This window comes from Mixophyes fleayi, chromosome 6 (genome assembly GCF_038048845.1).
Source record: "Mixophyes fleayi isolate aMixFle1 chromosome 6, aMixFle1.hap1, whole genome shotgun sequence".
NCBI lineage: Eukaryota > Metazoa > Chordata > Amphibia > Anura > Limnodynastidae > Mixophyes > Mixophyes fleayi.
The window spans coordinates 147,896,718-147,914,643 of NC_134407.1; the positions used below are offsets into that span (position 1 = coordinate 147,896,718).

The window sequence follows — 17,926 nt, forward strand, 5'->3', positions numbered from 1 at the left end:
CAGCAAGGACAGTATATATATATATTCCCCCAAGGCAGGACTGGGTATAAATACAATATGTATAATTACTGGGAAGGCCTAGATTCAGCAGGGAAGGAATCTGAAATGGAGGCTTTATGCTGTGATTGCAATTTACATTGTACGCTATGGATTAGAGATGTCAGCCTCAGCCCAGCAGAAGGGAACGGGTAAGGGAAATAGTAATCTGTGGAATCACGGGGGATGCAATGCTATTACACTGTGCAAGTGAGGAGGTTGGATCAATAGAAGGAGGATGATCAGTGCCTGCAGACAAATGGTGAGTGGGATAGCAAACTGGGAAATAATCCGGGAACTCGATGTGTTAGGGATAACTCTCAAATATATCTGTTTAGAAACCGTCTAGTAAGAAAACAAGCAGGGAGCCATTGTCTGCTGGCTGCAAAACGGGATCTACGTTGATGGCTCTATAGCGGAGGTAGGCAACCTGTGGATTTCCAGCTGCTGTGAAACAACAAGCCCCATTCACTTCAATGTTACAATATGTTTATTTGGTAAGCCTAGTGTAAAAAATGATGCAACAAGACCTATCCATCTATAATAATTTGCAGACTATTAATTCACTAGATGTGTCAAGAACATTATTAAGTTTTATAGATTATTTCAAAATTGTGAATGTTAAAAGTATCTTGCTTTATAAAGCAGAATGTTAGTAGTAGTTTTTTTCGATAAGCCTGGGGGCAACGCAGACCATTTTTAAGAGGTCACCAGGTGGCTAGCTTTCCTATACTATATATTCTATTAAACCTGCTATATTCTTTCTGTTTTATCTCAAGGTCTCATCTTTCTCCTGTACTTTCATTTAAGCCACCACGATGAGAACCTGTGCAGGTCAGAGCAGACTGCCTTGCCTTTGTATGTCAGTCGCTGGCATCCGGGTCTGAGATTAGGTGTTGGGGAATAGACATATTTTGCTGTCTTCCTCCCTTTCCAGACCATTAAAGAGCAGCCTCTGAACTGATTAAATCTCAGCTCACACTGAGCTCTTCCTCCTGACCTCCCTGCATGGGACCACATGTGGGTCACAGACCTAACGGGAATGGTGACAAATAAGCACGGGCCAGAAAAACATCAGAGTTAAGAAGCCGCAGGTGGCTACCTTAGCTGGCTGCCTAATATGTTTCTTTACCAGTGGGAGTTCTGCCGCTAACAGGTGGGCAGTGCTGGTGGGGTAGCGTGGAGTGATCCGTAACACTTCACTGTATCTCTGTCATGCACTGTTGTTGATATGAGAAAGATAATGTCAGAAAATCAGTGCTCTAGCACAGTTTGTTCCGGATTATTAAAGTGCTTATTGCCTGTAATGAACAGAGTCACTTCCGCAATGTCCAGGGTGTGATTCTGTCAAACCTTGTCCACTTATCATCCCTTCACTGATGAAAACGGCAAACTGCTTCCCTGAGCTGCTTACATTAATGTGTTTTTCAGCACCACTGGCCGTTTATTTTACATCGTTAAATCCACAACGTTCTCCCCCACCCATACTGAAGGTGCTATAAACAGTGTCTCCCTAAATGAGTAAATTATAAAACCTAACGTATGTTTTTAAAAATGCATTTTTTTGTGAGTCTTCTTTTTTTACTTTGACAAAATCACATATACCTCCTTATTTTATTCTGCGACTTCTAATGTTAATGGTAATAACGTTTACAGGAATCGCAAATATGTCTACTGGAGGTTTAATGTCTATTTTGGGCCAAAATAAAATGTACAGTATATGTAAACTGTGTTTTTGTGCAGTGTTTTTTTTACTTTTTTTATACTTTCTCTTTTTTTTTATTCTACAATTAATGACAACAGGTGGCTCTCACATTAGTTTACTTCCAGTTCTATTATACATGGAGCATCTTATTGCAAATGTAAACTGTAGTAAGTTTTCCTGTACAGGACATTTCCACTTGTACTATGATGTGTGAAGTTGTCTATATCTTTCAAATTTGTGGTTAAGCAGAGGATTGTGATCAGGTTCAGAGGCTTGAGCTAGAAAGTTGGCGGCCCTCACCCCCTTGAAAATGGCACCATATCCCCCTCAAGTATTGTGTTCCCAACACTAATGGACGAAAGTTGGAGACATCATGCTCTGCTCCTCAATGTGAGTGTAGTGCTTGTCTGTGACATCATATCCAAACGCTACACTCCCACCCTATCAAAGACTTGAATGAGCAGCAGCGGTCGGCAGCTATGTAGGTAAGAAGTCAGCAGCTGGCACCTAGTGTGGGGGAGCTGCAGAGTCTTTACAAACCCTGAATGAGTGACATTATTTCACTCATTCAGTTTTTTAGGTGACCACTAACAACTGGCACTATATGCAACTTCAAGTTTTTTTTAATCGTAGTGCTGGCCCTGAAGCTAGGTACTACATCTTGGCTTTGAACTAGGTATAGTATTAAAGAGTGGGATACATTTTGGCTTGCATACATTTCAGATTAACACCAGAATTGAAATTCAATTACAGTGGACTTTATCATATTTTCTTATTTAAATTTTTATTTTAATTTGGCTTTATTACCATGCCTATTCAAAATCTATCAACCTTAGCGTCTAAGAGGAAACTCCCATTCATTTAATGAGGAGTTCTTTTGCATTCTTTAAACAACTTTTAACAAATGGAATCCAAAATGTAAGCGGTCTCCCTGTCCTGCGAGATCTATGTGTGTGTGTGTGTGTGTGTGTGTGTTAGGTGTCCCATAGAGATCTTTATGGTACTCATTTACTGCCACAAGAGTGCACTACACTACACCTTGCCCTTTATGCATTAGAAGGAGAAATGGAGCTTTTAGCAGCTGTGGACAATTTTAATATAGCATTGCAAACAGTTGTATTGTAAATCTGTATTCAATGACATATAGAGAGTATCACACACTAGAGTATGGAAATATTCACTGGCAGGCAGACTAACTATCGGAGCCCATCTTACATCAGATCACTTACCTCCTGACATTACTTATCAACAAACACAAAGGGCTCTATATATTAAAGAGAATAAAGCCATATTGAGCTTCTACCTATCTATCAAGGGGTTAACACCAGCTATAAAGCCTATTAAACAAGGATTGTTGCCCTATACATATAGCAGGTTGTTAGGAAGTTTTCTATTACTGCTAAAAGTAGTGATAAAAAAAGTGGATGTATGTTCTCTTACAATGATCGAAAATTTTGAATAATTGTTCATTTTTTACATTTTCTCCTAATGTGACTGGGCTTTGGAAGCAAACACAAATCCACTGATAATTCCTCCTTTTTATGTTTCAGTGGTCAGTAAGAAATGTCAGTCTTCAAATTAGCGGAATTAAATTTTTACAACATGAAATTACATACTGATTTGGCCTCTTGCCATGGTAATTGTGTGCCTTTGTTTTATAAGAGAGAGACAACAGTATATTTTAGCTTGTGTTCTGCAGCACTGAGATATCTAATGAGACAGCAGTTGTTGGAAGTTTGGTGATACTTACTCGCACCAGCTGTTCAGGAAATGGCCCCCTTGAATTCTCTGGTACATTGACTGGAGGAATCACCCAGTCTCTCTTCTGTCTTCTCAGCCCATTAGCATCACGATGCTGTCGCCATGGTAAGAGAGTACCACTCTGGGTCTGTGGATGCTCGGTTGGACGGTCCCATTTACCTCTCTGCTGCTGCTGCTGCTGCTGCTGATGAGGCTATGTTTCCGATGGTATGATATAGATTTTTGGAGAGACAAAGAGAGGAAATTAGGAGAATTAGTCTAACAATATTTAGCTAAAATATACAATATATAAACATGAGAAAGGTTAACTGTATTACTTCACTCTTTCCAGATAGCCAAAACAGATTGTGTCTGCATAAGCAGACATGCTTTTGCATGTGTTCCATTTTCGATAAAGGTGCCTATAAACACCTTAGCAGACCTTATATTAGGAATGCCTTTTTGGCAGGTAAAGCTACAACTTGGTACTAAAGTAATTAATTGGGCAGAAACATAACAGAGATATGTTTTGTTTTTTTTTACTGGAAAAATAATACTGGAATAAATTAATTTATACAACTACAAGGACCACAACCTGTGAAAACACATAGTAATACTATACTTGTCCAGGGATAAGTGTATGTTGAGTCAGTGCATCTAAGCACAACCTGTACCGTACAATTTCTGTGTACCTTGGAGCACTAGTATCCCATCATGTCATGTTATGTACTGATTCTTCAATAAATATTACATTGTAAACATTAGCGAATTAATGCAAAACCCTCTTTTGTCCCATCCGAACCCATCAATATGTGCAAGTATGCCTTGACTTACGCCAAGGAGCATGGGGTTGGGTGGCTTTTTTGAAGAAACAGACTAGGCTAAGGGGGAGGAATTGAGTAGAGATAGGGTATCCCTAGCAAATTAACGGGATATAGAGCACTAGTGCGCCTCATTGTGCCGAACAGAGCAGAAATGAGTTTTAAATGAGTGTAGCAAAATTATTAAACTACCGGTTCCAAGTTGTCGATCTTCAAGTCTCTTTCTATACTTTTAACAGGACACATTTTGCATCTCTTGTTCAAGTTCATTTCTAGGTGCAATGTAATAAAAATCTTCTCACACAGAAAGAGTCACGTAATAATGACAGTCCATTGGATAAATATATGAAACTGCGGATTTTGCAAATCGCTGATGTTCGGCGACTTTGCAGGGGAAATTTAAAACGGCAATATCTTTAAAGGCAAAACACAGGAAGGCACAGGAAACACACAACCACACCAGTACTATGTGTTAGTTTTTGGTGCATTATACACTGTACACTTTAAGTCTTTTTTTTTGCTCTCCATTTCTTTGCTTACTTTTGTTTTTGAACCAGTCTGTCCTATTTGTAAATATTATTAGCTGTTCTTCAAAATTTGAAATCAGAGGAACAAATGCAAAACAATAAGTACAAAATACACAAAATAAATGAGCTAATTTTTCACTTAAAGTGCAGTTTATATATTGCCTTTGCACTGTATTTTTGCAGGAAATACGTTTCTAGTAGAGATGCTCAGGCTCGGTTCCCGTAGAACCGAACACACCCGAACTTAGCAGATCCGAGTACCTAGTCGAGCTGGCTCAGAACTTTCGCGCGGCCTCAGAATTGAAAGCGAGGCAAAACGTCATTGTAACGTCATCGGATCTTGCAAGTTTTGGATTCAATAAGTACCGCCCTCCACGGCGGTCCAGCGCCATTTCACAGAGGGACACAGAAGGGGTAGCACAGTTCTTGGCAGTCTCTAGAAGCAGTTGGGCAGCGTCATAGGTAGAAAAGAAAAAGGAGGGGTAGCAGTGTTCTTCAAAGTCTACTGTGACATTCAGGAGAGCTCCATTGAACCATTGCTAATTGTCATTGCTGAAATAGAATTAATAGGTCTAGCAGGCTTTGTCTTCTAAATCTGCAGTCACATAATGTACTGTGTTATATAGGTAACACACAAAAAGAAGAGCTCCATTGCTCCATTGCTAATTGTCATTGCTGAAAAAGAAATACTAGGGCTGGCAGGCGTGGTCTTCTGAATTTGTAGTCAAATTGTACGGTGTTATATAGGTTACACACAAAGAGGAGAGCTCCATTGCTCCATTTCTAATTGTCATTGCTGAAATAGAAATTCTAGGGCTGGCAGGCTTGGTCTGTCTCAAGCTAACAGTGTCTGCACTCTCTTCACAGATAACTACTTCGAGTGGTTTCAGCACTTTGCACAACACGGAAAGTATTCTCCACTGCGCGGGACTAAAGTACATTCCCCCTAAATTCTATTCTTGCAGTTGCTGCATTCTCCTACATGCTGTTGCAGAATCCCGAATATGACCCTAAATATTTCGGGACACAGACAGCATTCCCTGCATGTCATTGTCATTTTTTAAAAAGTTCTGTGCCACCAAGTTTTCTTGTGATTGCAAAACAGGGAATGTGATGGAATTCCCCCCGCTGTAATGCTCTAACAATATTGGTGGCGTTATCAGAAATCACATATCCTCAGGAGAGTCCAAGCAGGATAAGCCATGTTGCAATGACATCCCTTAATTCTTCAAACAGGTTGTCAGCGGTATTACCTCTGACCTGCGCCTTGTTTCTTCTCTGATAACCACCTCTCACCCCCGCCTACGAGACTTCTCCCATGATGCTCCTCACTTAGGGAATTCTCTACCATGCTCAATCAGACTTTCCCACAGCCTTCAAATCTTTAGATACTTTTTGAAAACCCATTTCTTTTTTAGAGGTGACCTTATCATCAATAACGCTATTCACACTAATTTTGCACCCTCACAACTATCCAATCTCCACTCTGAGCCATACTCGTTCCTCTTTTTTCAGCTGTGCCATTTTCCCTTTAGAATGTAAGCTCTCTAATGAGCAGGGTCCTCCATACCCTTTGTTTTCATGTCTACATTCATTCTATCTGCCTTGTCTCTTCTTGTTTTATGTATGTCTTGTTTTATGTATGTCCTTGTCTTCCCTACTGTACGGCGCTGTGGATCACTGTGGTGCCTTAGAAATCTACGATAATAATAATAATAATAATATGCCTCTTAGTGAAGCAGATGATAAACAGAGTAGCCTTCTTCTGAAAAATGTGACGTTCTTGGGTACATGCTGCTTCTGTCCCTGCTTGTGAAGGCGAATCACCAACCCAGTGGGCTGTCACAGTCATATAATCTTTAGTTTGCCCAGTTCTGCTTGTTCACATATCTGTGGTTAAGTGTACAGTGGGTAGAATGACATTTTGTAGCCCAATAATTATATTTTTTTGAACCTTCTGGTAGAGGTGAGGAATAGCTTTTCTAGTACAATGGTGTTGTGATGAAATTTGGTAACGGGGACAAAAGACCTCAAGTAACTGTCTAAAACCAGCTGCATTAATAGTTGATATTGGATGCAGGTCTAATACTAGCATAATCGCCATGGCGTCTGTGATCCGCTTTGCGACTGGGTGACAGCTTTCATACTTGCTTTCACTTGCAAAGGATTGTTTAACAGTCAATTGTTGTAAACTACTAGTAGTCTTCTTCTTGGTTTGCTTCTGGGATGATGATTCGCCCCCAGCAGCAGTAGTGGGGATAACACTCAAGAATTATTCTGAGGAATCCAGGATAGTGGAGGAGTCATCTAACCTTAGCAACTTGGATGCAGGACTAACTCCGATCGCTACTGTGGATATTGATAAGGACGGTGTTGTGGGTGTAGATTCCAGGCGTTGGGATCTAGCTGAGAGAAGGGACCTAGCTGATGATGGACTGCTTGTTGTTATTTATTTAGCCTAAGTTTATGATTTTCCCAGCAGCTTGCCATGAACTTGCTTCAAATGGCGTAACATGGATGAGGTTCCTAGATGGTTAAGGGCCCTACCTCTACTGACTGTGGCTTTACAAACTAGACAACTGTTGTCAGGGTTTGGGTAAAAATAATTCCACACATAAGAGGTGGATTTTTTCATCTTATGCCCAGGCATGACAATGGCCTTCTTCTTATCACTGGCAAGAACTGCTGCAGTCTTTGTTTGAATGTGTATGTAAATAATATTGTGATCTGTGAGGTGGTCAAAATTGACTACAAATGACTTGAAATTAGTGTTAGTGAGGTTAATAATAATGTAGGGGGAAAAAAAGCAAAAATATAAGATTTTAGCCAAAAAAAAAAAATAGGGATTATAGAAACAAATTGGGATCCAAAACCAAACCCAAAACACGCAAGGGCGGTTTTGTCAAAACCAAAACCAAAACACGAAGTTAATCCAGATCCAAAACCAAAACCAAAACCAGATCACGGGGGTCAGTGAACATCTCCAGTTTCTAGCCATACTCCGATCAATGTAAAAAGAAGTTTCATCCATACTCCTTTATTCTCATGATTTATTTAAGCCATTAACAGGATAAATGGAGAAATATTTTAGGAGATAAATGGAAAATTTTATTTAATGAAAGAGGTGGTTATATAATGATAGGAAGTAGGACTTTGAGGTGTTGTTAGCATCTTTGCACAGTTCACCTATTCAGATTTTTCTGTCTTCCCCCACACCACTAGTTTGCAGATCGTAGCGTTAGAATGCACCTTGAAGTGCTGGATGGACCATATAAGCTCACTGGTGCAAAATAAAATAAACTGCGTTGCACTTCCAGTGCTTAAATAAGATCCTTTGTGTATGTTGGTGAGATTCTATCTCAGCACTGAACCATGCCATTTAGTTTTGTAGCACAGTCTATATCAGCATTAATAACATTGTTAACAATTCAGAGCTTAAAATAATCCCAGTAACATGATATAGAAAGGAGTAAGGGAAACATGTGGATGAAAGATTCAAAGAACATGAAATCTGAGTAAAGGCACCTCCACACAATAGACTCAATTGACTGCAAATTGAAGCATGAAAAGGCTGGTGATCCCTATCAGCCTCTGACAATGGATGCAGTTAATGTTGGCTGCACCAATGGTCTCCCATTGGATTTGACCATTCAGCTTGAGTGACCAGATCAACATGTGTATGGGGGCCTTAAGCCTGGTGAAACACTCAGACATGGCAAATGATTTTGAAAAATATTGCAACATGTTCCCAAAATGACTGCAATGTCAAATAATGATTCTATCACAATGGATAGGATCATTATTGAACATGATGAAAAATGCAGTTATATGATAAAATTACAACTGCGCCAACAGGCCTCAATGAAACCAGAAGTCAATGGGCTGTTCAACCTAAGCTAAATGGTCGGACCTTGTCCGATAATAAAAAGATGATCCCCTGGCTTGCAGGATCGGCCCATATTTGAGCACTGCAAAAGCAACATGTAATCCAGGTAGCGCATGCTGCAGGCTGTCTGCCTATACCATATAAAAATGCAAATCCCATTTATAGTCATTTCAAAACATATACAGAGTGGTTAATAGCCGATTAGAAAATGATAGATTGGATGCAGGATATTTACTCACGCCTTGTACCATTCTGATTTTACAAACTCACTTAACAATACATCGCTTCTTAGGATTTGTGTTTCACAAGTGATTCTCTGAATTGCTTTTTGATATGTTTGCCTTGGCAAGCAGTGCAACGGGTTAACAATACAGAAAAAGAAAACAAGTCTCATCGTCCTTTGAAGGTGCTGACTTGTCGATAACAAGCAAAAAGCTGAAGCACAATTGTGTTTCCCATTGTTCCTAGCATATAATTTGGCGCTTATTTCTAAAAAAAAATAAAAATATAATTTAAGACGGCACATACATTGTTTTCTTGTCTATAGAGAGCGACAGAACAGACCATTACTGTCCTATGCATACTGAAAGCAAGTTCTCCAGCAGAACACTGTGTTGAAGAGAACATTTTTCTAAAGCACCTAAAAAAAGTTACACAATCTGTTTTCTGCACACTGCAATCAATCCTCAATCCTGAAACATGTCTCTCTCTGCCGCAGCCTCTTTGACTTGTTTTATTTCATCATTGATTTTCTGTGTTTAAACAGGATTTGAGCAAGGTAGAGTAGGGCTTCATGACAAAGTCACTGTTTCAGCACTGTTGTTTAGGGCATTTAAAGCGCTAGCAAATCCATCACTGGAGAGTGATATATAGTAAATCATATGTATTATTAAAATATTATACATAAGATAAATACGTTGAACATGTTGTTGGTCCAATGCCTTTCCTGACCTATGGCATCTTTAAAAAAAAAAAAAAAATTTAATTTTTATTTTTTTATATTCTTCCAGTAAAAATTGAAAAACAGACGCATCAATGTAAAAAACCCTCACTTGTGCTGCAGGCGTGTAAATGACCCGTAAAATAAAAAGGCTGGTTGCCATTGGTCCCACTGCAGAGGGTCCTATATTTACTTCCTTTCTTCTGACCTTTTTTTTTTTTAATGAAGTGAGAGGTGAATGTGTCACGCAATGCTAGGAGGAGAAGGTTTGCTGTACTAAGCTCTCGGCTCTGATCGCTGACAGTAGCATCTAACTGATGTCCCAGAATGCATCACATTTACACTTTCTCAGAGGGGAAATGGTTTTGTTCAATGACTTTCTGATAAAGCAGGAGTGGGCTCAGCAGTGGCTCAAAAGTACTACAGGGGAAGTGATGTTCTGAGTTAATGATGAAGAGCAACAATTGGGGTGAGCGAGGAGAAGGATGCAGGATATAGTGAGGATCTGGGGGTGATTGGAGAATGATGAAAGGCTTAGTGATGGAGAATGAGAGGTTAATGATAAATGATGGAGGTGTTAATTGCTAAGGGTTAATGATGGAATATGAGGGGTTAATGGTGACTGATTGAGAGGATTAATGACCTCTTCTTGTATTTAAAACTGTATGTCTTGCATTGGGGTACAGTATTTTGTAAAATATTTAAATGCATATTGTATAATATTTATCTTTTTTTTAAGTTTGAAAAAATGATCCCCCGCCCAGTTACTCAAGGCTTCAAAAGTGTTTTTAAACTCTATACAGAACTGTTGATATGCTTTTTCTGGAGTCATTTTCTAGTCTTCTCTTTTTTTGAACTCCATTGCATATATATTCATTGTAGAATGGCTGCAAGCCAGTGATGGCTCCATAGTTAGTGTGTATAGTTCTTAGTGTATAGTTACAAGTGTAAAATAATTGAAATAGCATAATTCGGAGTTATACTGGACCTATTATTAGTTATCAGTTACCTCTATACCAGGCTATGAGAAGTGACTAAACTCTGATTCCTCTCTTTCATCAACAGGCAATTACTTCTACCTTATTTGCACCAGTATCAGAACTATATTAAGAAAGTGCATTTTTATTTCTAATGGTAACACAGGTCTGCGAAATTTAAGGTATTGAAAGTTTTTTTTAATATTACTTTTATATTCTTAATTATACTCCTGTGTACATCAAGAAATAGTATATAAAAAAAGTACCATATCACATTTACCTATAAGAGGATTACATACATTTTTAAGAAAAAACAAGAAGTTTATTTGTTTTTGACATATTTATTTTGAAATACGAAGAAGTGTAGATGATATCACTGTGTTTTTGTCTTAATAACATAACAATAAAATCAAACAATAATAGCAACAAAACTATAATTATTGAAAACATCGTTAATATCTTGTTTTTTTTTGTCTTCAAACCTCGTTTTGTCGCTTTTCACTTATAAGTTTTTTCTGTGTTGTCTCTGTGTATCATCCAGCAATAGTCAGCCATCATGCTGATGTCCCAATGACCCTGGTATCTTCTTTCTACATCTTTAACATTTTGGTGAAACCGTTCATCCTGTTCTTCACTGTAGTCTCCGAAATCATTCGGGAAATGCTCAATATGGGATTTCAAAAAATGTACCTTTAAAATCATATTGCAGCCAAGGTTTCTGTAACTATTAAGCATTTCCCTGACAATTTCTTTGTAGTTTGGTTCCTTGACATTGCCTAAAAATTTTGAAATCACTTGTTTGAACTAAGTCCAGGCCGAAAGTTCCACAATATTCATTACACGCCCGAAATGTTCATCTTTTATTAACTTTCTAATGTCAGGGTCTGTAAAAATGCTTCCTTCAGTTTAACATCGGATATGATAGGGAATTTGGTGCAAAGATATTTGAAAGTTTCTCTATCTTTAGGCAGTGCTTTTACAAATTGTTTCATGAGTCCTAATTTTATATGTGGAGGTGGAAGTTAAACTTTATTTGGATCTACTAAACTGGATTTGATGACAATATTATTTCCAATTTCTAAATTTTTTCGAGCTGGCCAATTGTTTTTTTGCCAATGTAAATTTATAGCTCTGCTATCCCATTCACAGAGAAAACTTGGGAATGTGGTGTAATTTTGTTGCTGTCCAAGTACCATGTATAACATTTTAAGATCTTCACATATTAACCAGTTGTGTCCTGCATATCCAATTAGTTCCAAAACAGTTTTTTAAATTTTCATGTTTCTTTAAGATAGACTGAATGTGCTAATGGTATTGACGCGTATGTGTTGCCATTGTGCAATAAAATAGCTTTTAAACTTCTTTTTGAAGAATCTATGAATATATATGTAATGTGTGTGTGTAGTGTGTACTGTGTGTGTGTGTGTGTGTGTGTATGTATGTGGTGGTAGGCAGAGGTTAAAATGAGCCTGCACAGGGCAAAACTGGGCAAAACTGTGCTGCATCTGTTGTTCCACCTTAGCCAGCTCACTTTGTAGCTGTAGTTGTTGTGTGTGTGCAATGTTCCTTTAGACAGTATGGGGTTTAGGCCATTTGTAAATTTCAGCTCCAGGCCCATGTGGACCTTAACCTGGCACTGGGTGGGGGGGAAGTTTTATGATGAGAACTGAATTGCAACGTTCTATACTACCAACTAAATTCATTTAAGACAATGTTTTATAATAAAAGTAGGCAGAATACATTTATTATTTTAAAGAATATGAAAAAAGTGACTTATTCATAAATATACGTTTCGCAGAAAAACATAATGTGATATGCAATCGGGAGTCATTTTCGTGTTCAGAAGCCAAAAATCTAGTATGACATAAAATTGTTAAGAAAAAAAATTCATCGCAGACCTGTGTAATTGCTTCTACCTTATTTGCACCAGTATCAGAACTGTATTAAGAAAGTGCATATTTATTTCTAATGGTATGCTCTCCTTTCACTGTTTGTTTGTCTTAAACTTTTATTGCTAGTGTTTGTTGGTGGAGGTTATTGAGGGCTTGATTGAAGAACACTGATCACATGTTTCTGTTAACCATATATATTCAATGTAGAATGGCTGTAAAGTTAGTATGTATAGTTCTAAGTGTATAGTTACAAGTGTAGAAAAATTTAAATAGCATAATTCAGAGTTATACCGGACTTAAACAGAAGACCATTCTCCCTATTATCACAGCTACACAAGGACAACAGTCAGTATTCACCTGACACTCCATAATCTACCCCTGATGTTTCCATCTCTCCCTGGCTATAGGCTTCACACAACATGAAGACTGTTTTGGACTCTGATCTTATTTTTCGTTTCACCTCATGAAAGTTTGTTTTATCTGTCAGTTTATTTTCCCTTCAACATGCCCTCTGTTTAATAAGCCTGCTGTACTACTTGCTCAACCACTCCCTACCCATGCTACAGCTGTTTGTCCTCTATCTCATCATTACACTTTCAATTCTACTCAAGGCTTTGTCTGCCATCACAAGCATAAAGAAATTAAACTGAGTTTGAACCACTCTCCTCTCTCATGACTCAACAAGAACTCAGCTACTCCATTACCTGTGCCTTATTACTCTCCATTGAACACTTCCACCCACTCTCCCACATGGCTCCCCACATCATTACTCCATGTTATCCAGACATCCAGGAATAAACTACATCTACTGCAGCCTCACTCTGCACTACTTCTCTGATTGCACAGGATGTTGCAACTAGGTAATTCTTTTAATTCCCTCCATTTTTTGCTATTTTACTTATAAATCCCAATGTTTGCCACATTATTTTTCTTCCTCTCCTTTCATGGCATTATATTTAGGACTATATCATCCTCCACCCATCCTGCAACACACACGTCCACATTGCTCTTTCATTAATTCACTCCCATCTAGTTAACACTCATGATCAATTGTCCTATTTAAATTCAATAGTTAACACTACAGAAATCCAGCAAACTTCAAACACATCACCTGTCTCCCTTCTCTTCCAAAGTCCATTAAATATGACCTTTGAAATGCAGGCTCTGTTTGCAACAAATTTACCTCCGTACACGATTGCTTCCTCTGAAACAACCTTAATCTTATGGCAATAACAGAAACATGGCTCACACAATCAGACACTGCCTCACCTGTCTGGCTCACGCAATCAGACACTGCCTCACCTGCAGCCCTTTCACATGGTGATCTCAATTTCACCCACACCCCCAGACCTGGAGGCAGACAAGGAGATGGGGTTTGACTACTTCTCTCCCCACAGTGCACATTCACAGTTCAACCAAATGTCCCATCACTCACATTCACATCTTTTGAAGTTCATACTGTTAGGATTTTTAACCCTATGCGTGTTGCTGTCATCTATTGCCCCCCTGGACCACAAAAACATTTCTTGAACACTTCTCTGCTATGCTCCCTCACTTCTTATCCTCGGACATCCCCACCATCATTATGGGTGATTTCAACATTCCTATTACTAATCCACGTTCCAATGCTGCTTCCAAACTACTTTCTCTAACATCCTCACTTGACCTCTCCCAGTAGATTGAATCTGCTGCTCCTCAGGATGGCCACTGTCTTGATCTTGTTTTCTCTAGACTATGCTCAGTTTCTGATTTCCTTAACACTCCTTTCCCCCTCTCGGATCATCACCTTACTAGCTACTTGTTCACCCCCAGTTGTTTACCCTGTCAAACTCTTCCAAGCCTCCTCACACCCGCAGGAATATTAACTCTAATGATTTTCAAAAGTTTTCCACCTCGAAATCTTGTACCTCTAATGATTTCATTGCATATACTGATATCTACCACTCTTATCAAAATTCTCTGGACACTGCAAAACAAACATACTTCTAATCTTTCATCTATGCTCAGGCTTCAAACCATAAATGCCCTTTTAACACATTTAAATCGGCTTTTAAACCCTCTCACCCCAAACCCTCCGACTACCATCAGTGCCCAGGATCTTGATTCCTATTTCAAGGACAAAATATATAAGATCAGACTTGAAAAGGCATCATCTCCCTTCAACAAGCAGTCAGCTCAGTTCCTTTGTAGCATCCTCTGACACTGTCTCTTCATTTGATCCCACAAATGAAGAGGAAGTTTCTACTCTCTTCTCATTTTCCTATCTACCTCCTGTCCTCTTGATCCCATGCCCTCACAAATTGGTAGGTCCCTGTCTCCTGTGCTCATTCCACCTCTAACTAAAATCTGTAATCTCTCTCTCTCTCTACTGGTATTATTCCATCACTAGTCAAGCATGCAGTGATTACTCCTATTTTTAAAAATAAAATTCTGACCCAAACTCTCTCTCAAATTACAGCCCCATCTCTCAGCTCCCATGCCCCTCCAAGCTTCTCGAGAGAATAGCCTACACTCGCCTCACACACTTTCTTACAGCAAACAACCTGCTGGATTCCCTTCAGTCAGGCTTTCGCTCTCACCACTCCACAGAGACTGCGCTGACCAAGGTTGTCAATGATTTGATCACAGTAAAAACTGAAGGCCATTACTCCCTTCTAATTCTCCTGGATCTCTCTGCTGCATTTGACTGTTGACCACTCTCTCCTCATACAAACGGTACCATCCCTAGGTCTTGAAGGCACTGTCCTATCCTGGTTACAATTCTACCTATGTAATCGCTCTTTCAGTGTTAATTTCTCTGGATCCAACGCTGCTCCACTTCCTTTATCAGTTGGAGTACCATAAGGCTCAGTCCTACATCCTCTGCTATTCTCTATGCGGATGATACACAAATCTATCTATCCTCTCCTGAACTCTCACCATCTGTATTGTCTCGCGTTACTGACTATCTTTCTGCCATTTCCTCTTGGATGTCTTCTTGCCAACTCAAATTCAATCTTTCAAAAACTGAATTAATAATATTACCACCCATAAAACAGAAGCCTCCTGCCTGACATTTTTATTTCTGTTGATAACATGACCATAAATCCCACCCCACAAGCTCGTTGAATAGGTGTAATCCTTGACTCACAACTATCTTTTGTTCCCCACATTGACTCTATATCTAAATCATGTTACATACATCTAAATAACATTTCCAGAATACGCACATATCTCACACAAGACACTGCAAAAAAACATAATTCATGCACTTATCATCTCCCGCTTTGACTTTTGTAATTCCCTCCTTACTGGTCTTTCCAAAATCAGACTTGAACCCCTACAATCTATTTTGCATGCAGCGGCTAGATTGATTTTCCTTGCAAACCATTCTTCCTCTGCTGAGCCACTCTGTCAGTCTTTACATTGGTTGCCTGTTTTTCAACAAATCCAATATAAAATTCTTCTACTAGCATACAAGGCTGTCAACAAAATTGCACCGGATACATCTCCTCACTTGTCTCAAAATATCTCCCAACTCAACACCTTTGTTCTGCACAAGATCAGCGTCTCTCTTCCATTGTCATCGCATCCTCCCATTCCCGGTTACAGGACTTTTTTCGGGCTGCACCCACTTTGTGGAATTCCCTCCCTCACACAATAAGACTTTCCTCTAGTCTTCAAACCTTCAAGCATTCTCTGAAAACCCACCTCTTCAGACAAGCTTATGATATTCCTCAACCAGCATCTTAATTCCCTAAGTTACCCTATTTATCACCCTCTACACAGCTAACACAAGACAACAACCCTCTGACCAACATTGCTGTGTGACTGATCACACAGCCCACTCAGTACTTTTATACCTTTGCATTGTAGCTGGTCCAATGTGCAATATGATGTAGCACGTGCCCTTGTGTTTCAAACTCTCATTGTCCCATAGAATGTAAGCTTGCGAGCAGGACCCTCTTACCTCTCTGTCTGTCTGTATTACCCAGTATTATTTTATTAATGTTTGTTCCCAATTGTAAAGCGCTACGGAATCTGGTGGCGCTATATAAATTGATGATCATGATAGAGGCACACATCTGCGGTGATATTGATACTTCCAAATGGGTGCTCCAATTAAAGAAATTAGGCTATAAAAAATTATTTATAAACATTTCCTTACATTATGAAATTAAAATGGATTTATTTGGGATTTTTACCACTGATTAATACAAAATGTACTGTAATGCAATGGGATAAAAACAACTCTAAAGCTTTTTCTTAATTAGAAATAGGAAAAAAAACAGAAAATTATTGATTACATACGTATTCACCCATTTTAATCCTGGTGCAATCAGTTGTCTTCAGATGTCACATAAGTAATTGATTGGAGTCCATCTGTATGTAACTGAAGTGTTTAAATTGATTTTAAAAGAAAAACCGCGGTCTGTGAGTGATCCCACATTTGGGTATTGCATTTCCAAACAAGAGTTTCATCATGAAGATCAAATAAAAAGCAAGTCAGAGAAAATGTTATTGAAAAACACCAATCAGAAAGGATATAAAACATTTAAAGAATTTCAATGTTCTCTAGAACGCTGTAAGGTCCATCACAAAGAAATGTAGAGAATATGGCAGAACTGATAATTTTACTAGAACAGGTCCTCCTCCAAAACTGGGCATCCGTGCGAGAAGGGCGCTTGGCCACTAAGAAGCCTATAGCGAATGACAAGAATTATAGGAGTATATTTACTAAACTGCGGGTTTGAAAAAGAGGAGATGTTGCCTATGGCAACCAATTAGATTCTAAAAATCATTTATTTACTACATTCTACAAAATGACAACTGTTGGTAAATATACCCGATAGTCTTTCATCACAGAGATGGGAGAAACTATCCATGGGACAATAGCCCATTTTACAAATCTGCACTTTATGGGAGGGCAACAAAGGAAAAACATGATCAGAAACTCACATGAAATTTTGCCATAAAGAATGTGGGAGTGGAGGTGAAACTTCCTTGTCTCACTGCTTTGTTTGGCGCAACCCTAGCACTGTGCATCATCATGGCAAAACTGCATGATGGTGGGGAGGATCATAACACCATGGGGATACTTCTCTGCTTTAAGAACTAGAAAATATCTGATAATGAAGGAGCAAAATGGAGAAAACCTACTGCAGTCTGCAAGAGAGCTAGGACTTTGGAGAAGAGTTATATTCCAGCAGGACAACCAACCACAGTAAACAGAAAATTCCAAATTCTCCCGGAATAGCACAGACCACAATCCCATTGAGAATCCTTCGAATGATTTGAAAATTCATGCAGCTATATTTACTAAACTGCGGGTTTGAAAAAGTGGAGATCTTGCCTGTACCAACCAATCACATTCTAGCTGTCATTTTGTTGAATGTACTAAATAAATGACAACTAGATTCTGA

At 38.8% G+C, this 17,926-nt stretch overlaps 1 protein-coding gene across 2 annotated transcripts in view; it reads right to left on the reverse strand.

The window, feature by feature from the left end:
• Positions 1-17,926, reverse strand: part of CDH4 (cadherin 4) — a 615,053-nt gene that overhangs the window by 144,993 nt on the left and 452,134 nt on the right. For both annotated transcript variants that reach the window (XM_075176773.1, XM_075176772.1), the window contains exon 4: positions 3,492-3,695. In XM_075176773.1, the coding sequence (XP_075032874.1) occupies positions 3,492-3,695 (204 nt within the window). The remainder of the gene's footprint in view (positions 1-3,491; positions 3,696-17,926) is intronic.